A 20,185-nucleotide genomic window follows, 5' to 3' on the forward strand; every position below is an offset into this window, starting at 1 on the left:
TTCTTTTGAGGAGAAAAATGCAGTTTTGTGTGGAAAGCGGGCTTGCAGCAAGAGAAGCCTGAGCCTGGTTGGGCTGAAGACGAAGCTTCACCCTTGTAGGTTCTGAGGGCCTTTGGAGGTTGGTGGTGGCCATGTCCTGTGGCCAAGTGCCATCTAGTGAGTCCTGCAGGTATCACGTTTGGAGAATGAAACTGGCTGTGCTCAAAAGTGTGGGGTTGGGTCTCCCCACCCCACCCCCAGTTTGGAAATCCCTATTTTAATTTTTCGAAAGGAACCACAAGAATGAAGCAGGAGGTTTGGTTTTGGTTTGAAACACTCAACTGTCTCCCCTTTTAGTAAATCCTTCCAGACTCACGGTGTATACAATACAGGTGACATTACAGGTGGTTTTATTTGGGTAGGGGAAAAAAAAACCTCCTCCAAGTCCGTGTTTTTAGGGCTGTGCCTGAAGGAGGAGACATGCAGAGGTGTGATGCTCGTTGGCTCGTGTGGCCGCGGGGATGGGTGATGACTGGGAGGACGTAAGGGAGCTCTCCTCACCTGGCCCCAGCTTGTACCTTCTTCTTCTCGCTAAACAGAGACACGACGAGGAGGCGGTGATGGACCAGGGAAGAACGAGCACCGTTGCCAATATTCACTATGAGAAGGAGGAGCTGGAAGGTGAGTCGGGAGAGGTGGCACCAGCCCCACGCGTTTTCCCGTTGCGCAAAGTCCCTGCCGCGTCCTGTGCTCAGTGTACGCATCACCTGCAGCGAAACGTGGCGTGCTTCTAAATAAACAAGCACAGTTATTTTCACATTTTTTTTAATGTTGTGGCTTTTAGACAGAGGGGACAAAGCCCCCGTGGCATCTGTGGTGTGAGTGTTGGCCACGGAGCTGGGCAGTTCCCAGCTTGTTTTCTCAGAGGCTGCTCTTGGCTTGGAGAGGTCAGGAGAATAATTTGATGGCTGCAGACACAGGGCTGTGATTTTCTTTTTTTTTGTTCCAGACTTCATTATCGCGGGACTAATTGGATCTCCTCTTGTCGCCTTGTGCCGACAAAGATTTTAAAAATAATTACCTTCTGTGGCTGCTTAATGAGCAGGTCTGAGTGTTGTCCAGCCGAAGCTGGAATTTGAGACGAGGGTTGATACTTTCAGGGCACTTTTAGGTGACCCGGAGCCATCGCTTGTTGTTGCTCTGTTGTTGCAAAGTTAGAGTAAAACAGGCTTGTAAAAAGGGACGGGTCTCTGACATTCAGGAATGCAGTGAAACTAAAATGAAGAGAAGTTGGTGTTTCCTCCTGGGATGGCTGTGCTGGTTTAATCATGGCAGCGGCGTCAACCATCTCCGCAATATCGAGAGTGATGAGAACGCTGCTTTTTTTGCAGGCCACCATACCCTGTCCATGGGCATGCGGATGCCGCTGGTGAGGCAAAGCCACCGGCACCACCGACCCCACCGCCAGAAGCATCGGAAGAAGGAACGGGAGGACTGTGCCCCGATGGAGCAGGGCTACCACTGTAAGTCCCGCCGCAGCATTCGTGAGCCTCCTCGGGGCTGCGTGGGTGCCGGGGTCCTCTGCAAGCAGGTCCGTGTGGCTGATTGGTGTGGTTTGCTGTTCTTCTGAGGGAAAGTGGCATTATTTGGGAGGCAGTTGAAGGCATAATGGATTGAGGCTGGTCTTCCTTAGAGGGATCCTGCCTTTAAAAATGGAAACGTGGGGAAGGAAAGTGGCCCATCCTTATGCAGAGGTGGAACAGATGGTTCTCCTTCTCCATGGCTCTGTGCAAGCCTGGCCAGACCCGGGGGAGAGGGGCCAGTCCAGTATTTAGGGCTGAACTGGTGCCAATCGATGGCCACGTAGGGCTTGCTCCAGCGCTCGCTGCCGTCTTCCACGTCCTCCTCAAACTTCAGCCACCTGCGGACATCGGGCACGATCAGCCCCGTTGCAAGAAAACAGCCTCAGCTCTGCAACCCCTTTGGTGCAGCTACGGGGCGGCAAGAGGAGAAGGCTCCGCGCATCGGCACCTGCAGCTGCAAAAGCTTTGCGTCCCAGAGAGCGGAAGGCAGAGCCCGCGGCCGCCACCGCAGCTGGCAGCAGGGATTTACCTTGCCGTTTCCTTCCACTCGGCATCTTCACCCTCCTTCAGGAAGATCTCATCCAGCTTGGTGAACAAGTGGTGGGGAATGTGCTGCTCATCCTCCTTGGTGCCGAGGACGAACTACACCCGCTGGGATGGGGTGTCTGGGGGCAGAAGATAAATCCCGTTACCACACCTGCATTCGGCCTGTCACGCTCACATGCAAAGCGGCCATCGATTGGCACCAGTTCAGCCCTAAATATTGGGCTAGCCCCTCTCCCCCGGGTCTGGCCAGGCTTGCACAGAGCCATGGAGAAGGAGAAACGCCAGATCGGGCAAAAAATGTCATTATCTAGGATGGGAAATAATTATCTGAGCGGAGTGATGAATAAGAACTTTGATGATGGCTTTTAGCAAAAGAGAATTCTTCCTTTTGCTGCAAAGGCTGAACTGCAGGTCCATGGCTACTATCATGACGGATGAGGTGTGACGAGATCAGAGATATCTCCGGGTCATTTTTGGGGCTTTCTTCACCTCTCCCTGTCTCTGTAGTAGTGAGGAAGAGGGTTTGTTGTCCCTCTTAGCTGCCTGCAGGAGGCTAAAATCCCACCTGGGCTGCAGCCTGCGCCTCATCCTTCTCCCCAGGGTCCCCAGCACGCTGTCCCCAGTGGTGGCATTGCCAGGGCCAGTGAAACTTCTCCTCTTGAAGCAGAAGGCTGTGGGGTGCCATGGGGGACGGGAGCCTGGTGGAGATGGTTACAAATACTGTGATGCACAGATTTTTCCTTTGGGGGGAATATTTCCTGCCATTTCCAACAGGCGATTTGCGGAAAATGACCTTGCATTTAGCCAAGAGCTTATTGCACTGGTTAGGACATCCGAGATGGGTCATCCTCTCACCTGGTGGTCTCCTACGGCAGGTCTTCCACGATGTTGCCTATAAAGCCAAGAACCGGGCTGACCTGGTGGCTGGCATCGATGAGTTTCTGGATCAGGTCATGGTTTTGCCGCCAGGAGAGTGGGATCCCTCCATCCGAATTGAGCCCCCGAAAAACGTCCCTTCGCAGGTGGGTGCTGCGGCAGAAGGAGGCACGATGGGGACGGGCAGGAGGGCAGCACGGCTGGGGGTGCTGCTCAGGGGCCCAAATTTACAGGTCACATACCCAGCCCAAAAAGCAAAACAAGCCAGTGGCTTAAAAGACATATCTGTATCTTATTTCCATTTTACCAGGAAAAAAGGAAGGTGCCAGAAGCTCTCGATGACAGTGCTCCTCACAGCAAGCCGGAGAAACACAGCGGTCCTGAACTGGAGCGGACAGGAAGGTGTGAACTGCAATAGTTTGGTGGGGTGTTTTTCTGTTTGCCCCTAAAATCTGAGTGCGCACCTCCCTTCTAGCAGAGTTTTGGGGTGAAGTGGGTCAGTGAAGGGGCTCCAGGTTACCAGCTTGGTCCCTTGGGCTGGGTGGGTGGGAGATTTGGGCAGCTGGGCTCAGCCGCAGCGTGGTTGCACACAGGTTTTCTTGCTTTGGGGTGGAAGCAGATGTGTAAGTACCTCCAGGTAGAGCTCTGCTGCTTCTCAAAGTGAGGGACTGTTGCAATAAGAGGGGACGGGCTCTCAGGTTTGGTCTCTTTTTCTTTTTGTTGGAGGATGGACAGTGGGGTGGATTGAGAACTGGCTGACAGATAGAGCTCAGAGGGTTGTGGTTAGTGGTGCAGTCTAGTTGGAGGTCAGTAACAAGTGGTGTCCCTCAGGGGTCAGTACTGGGTCCAGTCCTGTTCAATATATTCATCGATGATCTGGATGAAGGGATAGAGTGTACCATCGGCAAGTTTGCTGATGACACTAAACTGGGAGGAGTGGCTGACAGGCCAGAAGGCTGTGCTGCTTTACAGCGTGACCTGGACAGGCTGGAGAGTTGGGCAGGGAGGAACCCAATGAAATTCAACAAGGGTGAATGTAGGGTACTGTATCTGGGGAGGAATAACCCCACGCATCAGTACAGGTTGGGGGCTGACTCTCTCCTGGAGAGCAGCTCTGTGGAAAGGGACCTGGGAGTCCTGGTGGACAACAGGATGACCATGAGCCAGCAATGTGCCCTGGTGGCCAAGAGGGCCAATGTCATCCTGGGGTGCATCAAAAAGAGTGTGGCCAGCAGGTGGAGGGAGGTCATCCTCCCCCTCTACTCTGCCCTGGTGAGGCCGCATCTGGAGTACTGCGTCCAGTTCTGGGCTCCCCAGTTCAAGAAAGACAGGGATCTGCTGGAGAGGGTCCAGCAAAGGGCTACGAAGATGATTAGGGGATTAGAACATCTTTCATATGAGGAAAGGCTGAGGAACTTGGGTCTCTTTAGTGTAGAGAAAAGAAGACTGAGGGGGGATCTTATTAATGCTTTCAAATACTTAAAGGGAGGATGCCCGAGGGATGGGAGGAGTCTTTTTTCAGTGGTGCCCATTGATAGGACGAGGGGTAATGGGCACAAGCTTGAACATAGGAAGTTCCATCTTAACATGAGGAGGAACTTCTTCAGTTTGAGGGTAGTGGAGCACTGGAACAGGCTGCCCAGAGAGGTTGTGGAGTCTCCCACTCTGGAGATGTTCAAAACCCGCCTGGACGCTGTCCTGTGCAACCTGTTGTAGGTGACCCTGCTCTGGCAGGGGGGTTGGACTAGATGATCTCCAGAGGTCCCTTCCAACCCTGACTATTCTGTGATTCTGTGTTTTTTTTGTATGCCTCAGTTTCTACTGGGGCTAAAATGGGAGAAGGAGACTTCTTTTTAGCAATGGAAGTTACTCTGTGCTTGCGATTGTCCTTCCTCAGCCAAGAAAACTTAACGTGGTCTTCCACGAAAATGGTTTAATTTTTTTTCCTTCCTCCAGGCTCTTTGGAGGTCTGATCCAGGATGTGAAGCGAAAAGCCCCCTGGTTCTGGAGTGACTTTCGGGATGGTCTGAGCCTGCAGTGTCTGGCGTCCTTCCTCTTCCTCTACTGTGCCTGCATGTCCCCCGTCATCAATCACCTTTGGGGGACTGCTGGGGGAGGCGACCAACAGCCACATAGTGAGCACCTCTCTCTGTTGGGTGGCACGAGGGAGGACAACACTCATGCAAAAGTCCTTGCTGCAGTGAATTTGCACTTGTGGTTTTCCCTCTAATGATTTAATTACTCGCTGCTGCCTCTCTTCCCTGGACAGAGTGCCATGGAGTCGCTGCTGGGCGCATCCATGACCGGCGTGGTGTATTTCCTCTTTGCTGGCCAACCTCTCGCCATCCTCGGCAGCACCGGCCCCGTCCTCGTGTTCGAGAAGATCCTCTACAAATTCTGCAAGTAAGGCTGGCTGCTGCGGCCAGGTGCTGCGAGCGCCTTCAGAAGAAGGCAGGGATGGAGAAAAGATGTTTTTGTTAGTGGTAGTTGGTAGATTTAAGTTGTCTTCTGTGTCACAGACATCACGCGCTGCTGCTTTAGTATGTGACGGTGCAGGAGCCCTCGGTCTCTGAAGGATGGATGGGTGGTTCAGGGTTTTTAGAGTTAAAGTGAAAGAGCAGGAGGAGGAGAAACCACAAGGATATGGATGCCCGAGATGGGCTGCACAGGGAAGATGAGACAAATGACTCTGGTTTGGGAATGAGGGAAGATTTGCTTTCCTCTCAGTACAAACTCGGGCACTTTTTTGCATGTTTTTTGCTGGAAGTGGAAATATATTTTACCCACATATCCAAACAGTTCTCTGGTCAAATGTTTTGATGATTTTTGAAAAAGCAGGAGCTTTTCAGGCAAAATGGATATTTTCCATGACAGTCTTTTTGTTGTGGCAACTGTGATGGGAGATTAACCTCTCTTATTGCAATTAAATTTATTATGAAGCCCCAACTTGCTGGCAGCAGGTAACTGGGTGCAAACCCAGCCGGTTTCGCTGTTAGGGCATCGGGGTGATGTGGGAGAACACCACCTTCCACAACAGGGACCTGACCTCAATTAGCCTCCGAGGCATTAACACAAGGTAATTGTTAAAGAATGATAATTAAATAATTGGCCTCTCCTCCTGCGGGCCCACACCCTGCACCGCAGCCCCGAGGCTGTCTGTCGTAGGACGTGGAAACTGCATTTACCATCCGCAGCCTTGACACGCTCCTGAATTGCTGCCGACTTTCCCCAAAGGAAGGCACGGCTCGGAGCCTCTTGCTGCCCTTTCCACCCTGCGTTTTCTTTTGCTTTCCCAGGGACTACGCACTCTTCTACCTCTCTCTACGGCGTGCATTGGGCTGTGGACCGCCTTCTTCTGCATGGTGCTGGTGGCCACTGACGCTAGCTCTTTGGTGTGCTACATCACCCGCTTCACCGAAGAAGCCTTCGCCTCCCTCATCTGCATCATCTTCATCTATGAGGCTCTGGAGAAGCTGAGTCACCTGCGAGAGGCCTACCCTGTGCACACGCACAGCAAGCTGGACTTCCTCACCATCTCCTAGTGGGTTTCTTCCTCCTAAAGTGCCGCTGCCCCTTGGCAGGAGCTCAGGGCTGCACCTCCATCGCCTTCCCCTCACCTCTGTCTTGGCTCCTCTCCTCCCAGCTGTAAGTGTGAGGCACCGACCCATCCCAGCAACGAAACCCTGCAGTTCTGGGAGAGCAACAAGATCAATGTGTCTGGCATCACCTGGGAGAACCTCACGGTGACTGTAAGTGCCCCGAGTCACTGCTTCCTCGTGCCGCGGCCGTGGCGTCCAGGGGCACTGGCCTGGTGCAAAGCTCAGAGCCCTTCAGGTGATGATGGGCTTCCAACTGTGCCAGTGCTGCTCTGAAAAGTCGTTATTTCAGTCTAAGGTGTGGGTTTAACCCCCTTGGGCCTGGGAAGGAGAGTCCACCTCATCCCTGACATGGTGGGCAATAACTGTTATCCTCAGGACAGCGGTTCTGTCTGGGAGCAAGGTTCAGTGGGTGCTTTGGTTATTGGAGAAGTTGGAGGACTTCAGTTCATGCTTGAAGGCCATAATTAGCTTCCTTAATTGGTTCCTAGTAACTCCAGGCCTTGCTTTCTTACTCAGCGCTGTCTGAAGGTACGTGCTTAAACTTGCATGTCTGAGCAGCTCCTTGGGCCATTGTTGCTGGAAGCAGAGCTCAGGCACAGGGTGGGACGCTCTTATAGACATCTTCACCCCCTTGGCTGTGTCCTGTGAGCCCGCCCCCTGTGAGCCCGCCCCTGGGAAGGGACAATTTGTCTCTTCTCCTTTTCTGTCACTGTTGTCTTAGCCCTCCTTCCCCGTTCCCTCTTTCACTCTCCCCAAGAGTTTCCAGTGTTTCCTTCCCCTCTGGTGTCTTCTTCAGCCACGGTTACCTGCCGTTCAAGCGGAGGATGTGCCATAGGTCTGTGGTACGGTGTCCCATCACATCTCCTGTCTCCGCTGTCGTGGAGAGTTTCATGGACCTGCCTGTGGACACGATGGCCCCTACACACCTGAAGTCCTCTTCAGGCTGAGAGATCTGGGGCTGTTCAGTCTGGAGAAAAAATGGCTCAGGGAGACCTTATTAAGGTGTCTCAATGCCTGATGGGAGGGAATGAAGGCAAGGGAGCCAACTGTACCTCAGGAGTTCCCAGTGAGTAGACTCGGAAGGTTGTCAAACTCTGGAACCACTGGAACACTGCAACCGCCCAAAGAGGTTGTTAACTCTCCACCAATGGAGATCTTCCAAACCCTCAGGAGTTCCCAGTGAGCTTTGAATTTTGAGGGTGAACAAACACTGGAACAGGTGTCTCAGAGAGGTGGTGGAGTCTCTAATAACGGAGTTATTCAAAACCCACCGAGAGAAGGTCCTGAGCAACCTGCTGTAGCTGACCCTGCCTCAGCTGGGGCTTGGACTACACGGTCTCCAGAGGTGCCTTCCAACCTCACACATTCTGTGGGTGTAGAGGACAAAAGTAAGACAGAAAGAAATGAGAACAGATCCCCTTGGCCACAAACACCTTGGTCTCCTGTGGAGAGGACCTGTGATGAAGAGAGGAAACTTATAATGAGGAAGGAGTAGCAGAGATGGAGTGTTATGCACTGACTGTAATCCTCCATTTCCCATCCCTCGTGTGCCTCTCCAGGCGGGAGTGAGAAGAAGAAATGCAAATGAAGGAGTAATTTGAGCCTAGGGGAAAAAAAAAAAAAAAGTGGGGTGGGGGAATGGTCTAAAATACTTAGTCATAGTTTCTGACTATCCAAGTCTACTTGACTTGGCAATGAACTGATAATTTGTAAGTGATTTCCCTGTCTTTGTTTTGACCCATGATCATCTTTCCCCTCGTATCATCTTGAGGAGGGGGAGCGAGTGAGCAGCTTGGTTGTTGTCTGGCTGCTGGTCAAGGTTAACCCACCTTTCATAAACCCGCTTTCATTCACAACCAGACTGGAGAGCACTTTGTAACGTGTGTGGTGGGGATGGGAGAAGCAGATACTGGGCTGATTGTTCTTGAATTCTGAGAGAACTAGACAAGGTAATCTGCTGACCTCTTCGGTCTCTAGCTTGCAGGCTGTAATTCTTACTTACACGAGGAGATGAATAAAAGTGTGCAGTTTCCGTTAGGTGTGACTGTGCACTGCTGTGGAAAAACTGCTTCCACAGACTAACAGCATGACTGCAGTTTTTGGAGATGTCTGCCTGCACAGCTAATTTTCCTGAACATTTCCTTTGTCTTTGGGCTTTTCACCATAGCCTAAGATAACATTTGGAGCTTGAGAGTTGGTTTTGGAGATGGTCTGCAACCTTAGCTTTGAGTGTCCGTGTTTATGCTACTTTATGTGCCTTTTAGATGGCTTTATCTGTTGCACGATCTTGGAGTTGAGCGGCACTTTTTCCCTCTTTGAGCAGTTATTTCAACACGCTCAGTTTTTGAAAGATGAGTTTTAGTGAACACCAGGATTTTTACAGTGCTGTTTAAGCTGTTGCTGGAATTAGCGCTCAGCATGAGCAACTTGTAATTGGAGTCAGACAGAAAAATTGAAACACTGGGGCCTTTTGTCTTTAAGATGGCTGTGACTGGTGGTGGTGGCTGCGTTTCATTTGTTGCTCCAAGAGCAATGGCTATGTGGCTGGTCAGAGTCTAGCTTAGACCTCAGTCATTACAGTATTATGTCAACTCTTGCTTTAAGAAACAGTTGATAGCTGTTTCAAGAGATGCCGGTGTGAACAGGGTTAAATTTGACAGGGTGGACATGTTATGTATTGCATTTACATCTCCGAACTGGAGTGCGGGGAGCTTGAGGTGTGCAGACAACTTCAGGGATTAGCAAAATGGTTGATTGCAGTATGGAGGCTATGTGATGTGTACACAGACATTGCTACAGGTTCACTCACTGTAAACCTGGTGAAACTGTTTGTTTTCATCTGCTGGCTTTCACTGGCATGGACAAATGTAAAAGGTGGAAGATAAACAGAATATAAAAAATACCCACTGATAAGTCAGACGCTGCTGTGGGATAATTGAGTGTTTTGGTGGTTTGTTGAGCACCTCAGTTTTTGGAAGGACACCTGCATTCTCTCTGCTCTCTTTTTTTTTCTTCCAGATTTTGATGTGTCCAGAACATGAAATGGAGAGGGTAAACATGTACTGTGAAACCTGCAGAAGGCCTGTTTGTCGTCTATGTAAACCGGGTGGATGTCATGCAAACCACAGAGTAACAACCGTAAGCACTGCCTACAAAACCTTTAAGGTAAAAGTAAATATTGTTGGACCTGGCCTTAAGAAGGGGGAAGAGCACTGAGCCTCGGGTTTAAAGGCAAACTTCCCCTGGCAGGATGCCAGGACGTGTGTTTGGAGGACACTGAACGAGTCATGAGGCATGCTGCTGTGCAACATCTGTTAATGTATATATTAGTGTGACATAGTGTGCGGCTAAGAAACTAAACTATATTTTCTATGAGGCTTCAAACAGAACCCCTTAAAAGCGCTTCCACCTTATGTTAGCCAACTGTGCATCAGTACTGACCAATGCAGAAGGTTTAAGAAGTTAATGGTTTACAATCTGGCTTTTTTAAGGCAAGTGTCCTTGTGGCTTGGGTTAGCTTATACTTCAGAAGCACTCCTGAAGAATCTGCATCGGCAGTTATCTGCTGGGACGCTGTATGTTTTTGAAGTTGCAGAGCTGTTGATTCCCTAAGCACCATACAACAGGGCAGACTTGCAAACACTGCTTTGTTATTAAAGAATGATTGCTGCTGCCTCCTCTTCTTCCTTTGCTTCCTCTCTTGCTCACAGGAGAGAAAAAAAAAAAAAAAAGCCCATCCCAGCCTGCCTTCTGCTCTTTGGCCTCCTCGCCTGTTTGCAAGGCTTTTCCTGTACAGCTGTTAACTCTTGCAACTAAGGAAGTGCAGAGACACTCCTAAGTTCAAGTTTCCAACCACTCATTTTTCTAGCAAACCTTACTACAGATGAGTTAATAACCTATGAGGCTTTTCTATTAGTTCTGGTAATGTCTTGAAGACTCGTGTTCCTAGCCTAAGAGAGAAGGTGACTGCTGTGGCTGGGGAAGGATGAGCCAGCTGAGGCTGTCACCTCTTCTCCTCAGAGGCTGTGCCACCAGTCCTGCACATGGCAGTGGCCTGATGTCCCGGGCCAGTCATGGCGGGTCACTGAGCAGTTCTCCGCAGGGTTGCTGCTCCTAACTGATGGCAGGCTCTTGTCCTCGTAACTACAGAAACTGAGTGCTGGCTGGGTGGCCCACCTGTGCTTGTTGTCAGTTTGGGTGGGATGCCCTTGTTCTGCCTGCCAGTTTGCTGTTTTATTTTAACAGGAGAAGCTTTCAAAAGATATCGAGTACCTCATCAGTAAGGAGAGCCAGGTGAAAGCTCGCATCACGCAGCTGGATCTGCTGCTGAAAGAAACAGAGGTGAGAGTGGCTTGTGGGTTGTCTGGGGATGGACCTTGCAAGGACACAGCAGGGACTCCAAATGGAACAGTGAAGTGTTCCAGATCCTTTGGTTTTTTTTTTTGTTAGCCAGCAAAACCATTTCTGAACAGTTTGTGTTGGTTCTGAGTCACAGACGGTAAGACCTAATCCTGACAGTGTGGGAAATTTGGGCAACCTACAGAGGGAAGTTAAGTTTTGGGTGCTGCTGTGAATTTAATTGACATAAAGCTTATTTGATACCTTACCCAAAGAGAGGTGGGTTAGACTTACAGCTCTTGCATATGAGTGGTGCTGCACAATTTATGCTGTCTGTTTACCTTGAGGATGTTGCAGTGAAGTCAGAATTAAGGGCAAAATCTCCCTGCAGAAGAGTCAGAGCTGGGAGCTCACATACGAGCTGAAAAACGCAATGGCAAAAATTGGCAGGAGCTCCTGGCCCTGCCTGTATCTTGCTGCAGATGGCCTTTGTGCTTCATAGTTCCTTTTATCCAGGGCACTCATCAGAGGTGGCACTACAGGGCATAGGGGAGAAACTGGGCTGGACTCCCAGTTCAGGGTGACTGGGGAAGGTGGAAGAGCACCTAGGTCTTGGGCATGAAGACTTCAGACGCTGACTTGCTTTTACAGTGCTTTTCCATGAACTATTTAGACAAACGCTGTGCGTAACTCAATACATAATCGGAGGAATAATTTCCTGCTCTTTCCTCTCTGCGTTAACGTAGGAGACGCTTACTAGCTTGGGTGCAGTGCTGATTGCATTTTCAGTGTTGAAGAGCATAACAAAGCTCGTTAGTCTTGTCAGTCAAACAGATGACTAGTTTGCTCTGATCTCTTGAACAACCCTAAGTACATTTCTGTACACAGCCACAGTGCTGTGGGATCCGTCTAAAATGTCTTTTGTTCCCTCCTAGTGCAACAGTGAAAGAGCTAAAGAAGAAGCATCTCAGAGTTTTGAGAAATTATCTCATGTCCTGGAAGAGAAGAAATCCGCAGCTCTTAGGGCAATTGAAGCTTCTAAGAATTTAAGGCTGGAAAAATTGCAAACACAAGCAGAAGAATCTCAAGGGCTCCTGGAAAATAATGGCCTTGTAGGACTTGCTCAAGAACTGCTTAAAGAAACCGATCCATCTTGTTTTGTTCAAACAGCAAAACAACTTCATGTCAGGTATCTTATTAATTATCTTCCGTTTGAGGTACAGGTACTGTTCCAGGGATGTCTGGTCAGTCATATTCTTTGGACACCTGCTAGGAAAGTACTGAATGCAAGTACTTTGTGTTGCAGAGCCTCAGAGGCGGTCCCGGTACCATTCAGTAGAAATTCCTATATTACAGTGTGCGTTAAAAAACAGCCCAGAGGAGGGGCTCTGTCCTGCGCCAACGCCTAGCCTTCTTCAGTAGGACTGCAGTGGAAGGGTAACCCATTCAGCTCACTGATACAGTCCTTTGCTCAGAGATTGCATCGGGTATTTGCAAGTTAATCTAACAGGTCTCTTCTGGCTTTAAACTCTTTGATCTGAATAGTTGTGCTCCATTAGCACTTCACACCTATTTTGTTCTTTGAATGTAATGCCCCAAATTGTTAAAATGCTCTGCCAACCAAAAGATTCCCTGTTAGTTATCTTTACACTGATGTACAAAAGGCCTTTAAATTTTGCATTTTAATTCTGTCTAGAGAGACAAGTTTCTGGGACACGTGAGTAAGTACCTGAAAAGAGAACTTTTTTTAAAGCAAAACCTAGCGGTTTTGCTTTAAGGAATGCACCCATGTGAATTCCTTTTTCCCTCTTCTGCCATCCCTCTGCTTCTGTGCTTTCAGAATCCAAAAAGCTACTGAATCTCTGAAGAGCTTCAAGCCAGCAGCTGAAACTACTTTCGAGGACTTTGTGATGGACATAGCCAAGCAAGAAGAGATCCTTGGTGACTTGTCCTTCCATTCCAATGGTAAATTATGAGAGCATCATGTCTTTCTTGAGTTATAGCTTTAAGGGCTTCTCTGGAAAGAGGCAAAACTTGTGCAGGGCTGCAGTTGCAGAACTCAATCTTGTGACTTGCATTGTCCCTTCTGCCTCTGTGATTCTCAAGGCATTACCTGGCAGCAATGCTAGCTTCAGCTTTGATAAAGAAGCTAAGATGCCATGGCATTCAGAACCAGTTTACATTGGCTTCCAAAATATTGTAGTTAAGTAATACTAGGTCTTCCTAGCAGCTTTTTGTCGTGATTGCATGACAGAAAAGAATAGGGTTTTATATGGTTTTTTAGTTGCCAGCAAAAATAAATAATACAACTTTCAAAGTAAAACCAGAAAGGATTTAAGTGCATGAACAGACCCGTCCTCATCTGCACTCTTTGACTGAGTCAGATTCCCCCCCCCCACTGTCCCCCCAGTGCTGTAGCCACTCAACAAAGGGCTTCTGTGTTTAATTCTAAAACAACATGTATCTACATTTGAGGTTTTTTTCTCCTGAATCTCTGTCATTCCAGGTCTAGAAATACCAGAAATCAATGAAGAGCAGAGCAAAATGTACAACAAAGCTCTGATCAGTTGGGAATGCCCTGGGAAGACAGACTCAGCTGATATCTATGTTCTTGAGTATCATAAGCTTAATAGAGAAGAGGAGAGTACAACGTGGCAGGAGATCGAAGATTGCAGCAAGAGCAAAGTAATATCTGATCTCGATGACGACAGCAGCTATGCCTTCAGAGTTCGAGGATATAAAGGATCCATCTCTAGCCCTTGGAGCCGAGAAGTTATCTTGCGTACGCCTCCAGCCCCAGGTATTGGGTTTTCTTATGTCCACGAGCTGCTGGTGGTGTTAAGAGCTGTAGGTGGTTTCCAGTAGCTCCCAGACTTCTACTACACTGTTACCGGTTGTATAAATGTTTAAAAGCACTGTTAACAAACAGGTTAAGTAGGTAGCATACTGAGACTGTGTTAGCTTGCGTAATGTTCCTGGTAGCCTTTAAAAGCGAGGAATTCTAGTGCCAGCATGACTTAAAATATAGTTTATAAGCACAGAAATACTTAACTAAGAGAAAATTTTTGGGGATGCTGTTTTTCAGTTCTCAGTTTTCTTTTTGATGACAAATGCGGGTACAACAGTGAACATCTCCTGCTGAACCCAGGAAGAACCTCTGTGGAAAGTAGGGCTGGATTTCCTCTACTGCTGGGGTCTGAGCGCATGCAGGTCGGATGCTACGCAACCCTGGATTACATCATTGGCGACACCGGGATTGCCAAAGGGAAGCGCTTCTGGGCTTTTCACGTGGAAGCCTATTCCTACCTGGTGAAAGTGGGAGTTGTTTCTAGCAACAAGATACAGAAGTTGTTCCATAATACCCATGATGTGACCAGCCCAAGGTAAACTGCAGACTCTTGCTTAATACATGTTTTGTATAAGGAGATGGCTTTTTAAAAAATAAATTAAGAGCGAGCCTGGTCTCAATTAGTATACAAGATGAACCTAAGCAGTGGGAAGTGGCTTGAAGGATATAGTGTAAGCAGGTTGTCCTGTTCATCCTCTACTATTAGTAGGAAGATGTTCTAATTGTCCAGAGTCCTATTTTCTTTCTTTCTGGGAAAGAAATCGGGTTTCTACAGATATCAAGATATGTCAGTTAAAGCAAGAAGGTTAAAAAAGAGAAAAAAAAGCATCATTTGCAAGATTGAAGCAATGCTTAGTTGTCAATAGTAAGATTCTGCCTTAATTCCCTTAGCATACTAGGTTTGGCAGCCACTCAGAGGTACAATGTTCACTGTGCATATCTGTGTGTCTTTGCTGTAGCTTGCGTCATGGTGGATTCCAAGTCACTGGCTCATCCCAGGCTATAGATTTGCATATGACACTGGAGTGCTACTGAGCACAAGCCAAAGTGCAGTGGACAAACCAGCAAAAAGATTTCCAGCTCTCAATTACAGTTGTAGTAAGCCTGGATGTGTCTAGGAACTGCAGGCTGGGAGGCTATCTCCCAGGGGCTCTTAACTTTTTCATGAATCTAACAAAAGTGTTGGCCTTCTGCTGTATAACATACTGAAATTATAAAAACGCCAGTGTCTCAAGCTTCTGAAAGTCAGATGGAGACTTTTTGAAAAATGAGAAATTAGATCCTGATTTTCTCATTTCTCCCGGTCCCTGCCAGGAGGGAGCGAAGCTCAGCCCCGCTCCCTCCTTTTACAGGGAGGAAAACAAAATGGAAAAAAGAAAACCAAATTGTCCTATATTAGAAGTGTATAATTCCATTTTAAGGGTAGGGCAGCAATAGGGCTGGTACCACAGCCCCCCAGCCCCACAGCCACTGTGGGTCACCGGCGTAATAATGTACCTCTCCGGTAATTAAAGTTTCTTTTGGGAAGGGGGGAGAGATGGGGACTCTCCTGCGCCGGGACCTTTCCCCTCCAGGGAGGCAGAGCCGGAGCAGCAAGCACGGTCCTGCCCGGAGGGCAGCATGGAGGGGACGCGCACGGGCATCCCGGAGGAACAGCAGCAAGGAAACCCCGGCACTGCACCTTTCCCTTCCTCCGAGCCTTTTTCTTTTCCTCTTTTTAAGGGCTCAACCAGTTTCTTCCCCCTCTGACCGTCACCATGGGGCACTGGCACCAGCAGCTTTGCAAAACCCCATCCTGTAAAAGCCGCCTGATTTTGGCCCTGTTTGGGGATGCGCTGCTTCCATCCTTACAGAGCAAACTGATAGATTTGGTTTTCTCCCCCCTCCCCATTTAGCAAGAAGCACCAACGTGCCGTTGTCGTTTTGGGTCGGTTTGCTGCAGAAAAAGGCTCCCGCAGGGGACGGGATAAGCCGATGGCAGGAGGGTCCCTGCACCCATCCCACCGCTGCTGGTGGAGGGCGGCAAGGGGACCTTTTCTTCGGGGTTGTCCTCTCCTCCCGGGCTCTGCAGCCCCACGCCGCAGCCCAACGACCCCCCCGAGATGGGAAGAGAGCACGAGAACCATCTCTGCTCAACAGCTCAAGAGGAAAAAACAAAATAAACGAAAGAGATAAAATAATACAATAGGATGAGATACAATAACGCAGCAGCACCCGCCCCACTCGTGGCACTACTTTTATTCTCGGCCACTGCAGTGATTGGGGGGTTTGACAGGATGGACCTTCCAAGGTCCCCTCCCACCCAAACCAGTCTTTGGGTCCATGACTGGAAGTGTCTGAGGTCAGGTTGGATGGGGCTGCAACCAACCCCGTCTACTGGATCCCAAACCACCCAGAAATCCAATCCAAACTGTTCTTTGGGTCCGGTTGGAGGTGTTCAAGGTCAGGTTGGATGGGGCTGGGACCAACCTGGTCTACTGGAAGGTGTCCCAGCCGATGATGGGGAGGTTGGACTGGATGGACCTTCAAAGGTCCCCTTCAACACAAACCGTTCTGTGGGTCTATGACTGGAAGTGTCCAACGTAAGGCTGGATGAGACTGGGACCAACCTTCTCTACTGGTTCCCAAACCTTCCAGCCCAAAAATCCAACTCAACCAACCCAAACCTTCTATGAGTCTGATTGGAGGGGTTCAAGGTCAGATTGGACAGGGCTGGGACCAACCTGGTCTGTTGGAACCCAAACCACCCAAAAATCCAACTCAACCAATGCAAACCATTCTGTGGGTCTGAGTGGATGTATCCAAGGTCCGGTTGGATGGGGCGTTGAGTAACCTGCTCTACTGGAATATGCCCCTGCCGAAGACAGGGGAGGTTGGACGAGATGGACCTTCAAATGTCTCCTCCAAGCCAAACCAATCTGTGTGTCCATGACTGGAAGGTCCGAGGTCAGGTTGGACGGGGCTTGGAGCATCCTGAGCTGCTTGAAGCTCTCCCTGCTAATGGCCACCCCACCAGAGGTTGGCGGTTGCCGTGTCACCACGGTCAGTCAATCAGCGATGAACATGTCACCCTGATGTCACAAGAGGTGCGTGGCACACCCACTCAGGGGGTATAAAAGGGCCCACCGGGTGGTGGGTCCCACACTTTGGAGGAACGTCCATAAGATGACCTCCAACATGGCTGTCGCCACCAAGAACCGACCTGCCAGCGTGAGGCGGACCAAGATGGACTTCTGGGATGGGATGGAGCACACCTTCGCTATGTCCAGCGTCACCGCTGAAGGTACGGCCAACCGCAGCCACCTCTCCGGCAGCCAAGACTCAAGGGCTTGTCACCATTTCGGAGCCAGCCCTGACACTTGGCGTCTGCCACCGCGTCGCGGCTCAAGGGGGAGATGTTTGGGGTGGACCTGAGAGCTGGTGGAGATGGGGCCTGACCTGGTTCTTCTTTGTTTTTTCAGAGCGAACGGCCGTCTGGGATGCAGTGGCTGGCTACATTCAAGACCAACTCCTGCTCCACAAGGTGGTGCAACACCCGCGTCCTCCTCATGCACCATGAGGGGTGGTGGGATCCCCCTGGGGCGTGGCCTGCTCTCACCCTTCAACTCCTCAGAAAACAGGAATCTCACCCCAAAAGTCCCCACTGATGGCCAAACGGGGCCTGTGCAATGTTGGTGTCACTTCTGGTAGGGCTGATCCAGGTCGCTGGAGACCCCCCCGGGATGGCCTCGTCCTGGTTCTGCCCAAACTCCAGTGCTGGTTTTTTCTCCTGAGGAGGGGAAGGACTCAACATCTCCTCCCCAAAGTTCTCCCCACCGCCCAGCTCGTGCCTCCAAACGGTGGGAGAGGGCAGGATCCAGCCTCAAGCACCATCCCTGGATGGGGGAGGTCACCTCCAGATCTTCCCTCTAGCCAGTCCTCACCCTCCCACCCTTCTCGTCCACTTGCAGGGCGTCCGAATTCCCACCCTTGGCTCCTTCGGTACTGTCCTCGAACGCGTCCAGGTCGGAGATGAAACCGTGACTATCCAGAAGCCGGTGTTCCACCTGGCCAGGAACCTTGCTGTTGTCCACAACCTGATGGACAACAAGGACTACCTGCCCGGTAAGATGGCTGACTGCACGGTCATCTTCTCTGAAGCAACTCCAAAGTCCAATAATTGAGTGGTTTTGAGTTTTTTTGGGGCAATGCAATGATTGTGACACACAAGCTGTAGGACACGGGCCACCGGGTGAGCGTCTCCATCCTTCTCCTGTGGTTCTTCCAGGCAACAAGGAGCTGGAGCCCCTCAAGTACTCCAAGGTGGCCGTGGCAGCCGCCGTGTCCCGGCAGAAAGTGGTGGACTGCATCCAAGGCACCACGACCCTCCTCTCGCACTGCCTGGGGAAGGGGGAGAATGTGGCCCTCATCCTGAGGGAGGTGGGGGTGCTCCTCATCGAAGGCACGAAAGTGCACGTGAAATTCTACCGCAGCTTCCTGGAGAGGCTGTCTGGGAAGGAGAACTTGGAGAAGGTTGTCTTCAAGGTAAGCATTTTGGTTTCTCTGTGGTGCGTGCGGTCCCACGGCAGTGTTCTGGCACTGCTTGTGTGGGGTCCCTCAGGACACGTTCAGCCACTCGGTCCAGGTGAGAGTTACGGTCCTGCCAACACTTGCTGCCTCAAGCTCCTCCGACACTTGAGTGCCTCAGCCATGTGGGGGATGTCCCACCGTTTTTGGCCTCTTCCAATGTGGGGTGCTTTAACCACGTGGAGGGATGTCCTGCCATCTTTGGCCTCCTCCAACACTGAGACCCTCAACCACATTGAGGATGTCCTGCTGTCTTTGGCATCCTCCAGTGTGCAGTGCTTCAACCACGTTGAGGATGTCCTGAATCTTTGTGTTCCTCCATTGCAGGACATGATTGTGTCCCCAGTGGTACCCGTGGCCTCACTGAGCTTCTCCGGCCGTGTCATCCTCTTTCCCAAGTGAGTACGTTGGCGGCTGTAGCCGCTCTTTGATGCCAACGCCCAAGGTAGCATCTCTTCCTTGTGCCGCTGCGGGTGTCCTGGGGACACCAGGCGGCGACTCTTGATGATGTCCCCAGGCCGCAGTCACTCCCATAAGGCAGCTCTGAGGGGAAAGACAGAGGAATTTGGATGACATTTCTTCCCGTGGTGGCCTGGACTTCTTCGCTGGGCGACTCCATTTCCCAGGCCCGTCCTTGGGGATGGGATGTGGTAGACTTGGGAAGTCAATGGCCTTCATGGCAAGTGGCCGCAGGAAGTGGCAAGTGCTGGTGGTGCCATGGGTCATATGGGTGTCTTCTCCTTCTTTCCAGGTTTGTGATGGAGTGTGTGCCCAAACACCCACCCAGGGCTCTCCTCAAGACCTCGAGACAAGTCCCTGGTGAGGATGTGCAGACGAGAAAAGACAGTTTGCCAGCTCTCCAGCAAGGTGGGAAAGGTAAAGCAGCTCCCAGCTCTTCTCCATGGGACGGGCAGCCAACTTCTGCCATGTTGTGGGGAAATGGCCGACGCTGAGCGCCAAAAGGCTCCGACTTGTCCCAAAGCTTCAGGCCAACTCCTGAGGGCCTTTTGTCCTAACGATTTGTTGGTGTCACCAAAAGAGAGCCCCGGGGTGGGATGTGCCCAAGGGTACAGTGGGAGGATGGTGGGCCAAGGCCTTCTCCTCCCCCTCTTCCCCTCAGAAATGACACCTGTCCCCTCCCCAGCACCACCCGGCTCCTCCTTCCTGACCATCATGATGATGATGAAGTCGGAAAACCACATTGGAAATGGTGATGGTGTTGGGGAGGACACGATGGGGCTGCTAGAGGAGCAGAATGTCCAACCCTCAGACATTTTGGGAAGGGGCCTGAGCACCCCCTGCGTGTCCCTGGGTGGTCTGGCAGCGTCACAGCGACGCTCTTCTGAGGAGGTGTCTTCTTTCTGGTTCCAGTGGGGTTTCCCGGTTTTCCCTTTCCTGCTGGTCCGAGCCCGACTCAAAGCAAAACACCACAGTTCGGGGAAATCTTGGAGCTGCAGAAGAAGAGGACAAGGTCTCTGGCCAGGTGAGGCTGAAGGCTCAGGGTGGGCGGCCGCACGGGGCCATTTTACCCGGAGAGGTGGGAGACGCTCCATCCCTGGAGACATTCCAGGCCAGGTTGGATGGGGCTTTGAGCAACCTGATCTGGTTGAAGACCTCCCTGCTCATGGCAGGGGTGTTGGACTAGATGGACCTTCAAAGGTCCCTTCCCACCCAAACCATTCCATCAGCCTGACTGGAGGTGTTCAAGGTCAGGTTGGATGGGGCTGGAACCAACCTGGTCTACTGGAAGGTGGCCCTGCCGATGACAGCGGGGGGCGTTGGACTAGATGAACCTCTAAATGTCCCTTCCAACCCAAACCATTCCATGATTTTCTGACCCAGCAAGAGCC

At 50.7% G+C, this 20,185-nt stretch overlaps 1 protein-coding gene across 1 annotated transcript; it reads left to right on the forward strand.

Moving 5' to 3' along the window:
• Positions 1-1,393: 1,393 nt before the first annotated feature.
• Positions 1,394-14,308, forward strand: LOC309685549 (E3 ubiquitin-protein ligase TRIM36-like; the record flags this gene model as incomplete). The annotated part of the gene is made up of 7 exons (XM_082501296.1): positions 1,394-1,408; positions 9,602-9,748; positions 10,829-10,924; positions 11,857-12,110; positions 12,762-12,886; positions 13,428-13,721; positions 14,007-14,308. The coding sequence occupies 7 exons, from the start codon at positions 1,394-1,396 to the stop codon at positions 14,306-14,308; spliced, it is 1,233 nt and encodes a 410-aa protein (XP_082357422.1).
• Positions 14,309-20,185: the final 5,877 nt, after the last annotated feature.

Source organism: Vanellus vanellus (assembly GCF_965231255.1).
Source record: "Vanellus vanellus genome assembly, contig: HAP1_SCAFFOLD_47, whole genome shotgun sequence".
Lineage (NCBI taxonomy): Eukaryota > Metazoa > Chordata > Aves > Charadriiformes > Charadriidae > Vanellus > Vanellus vanellus.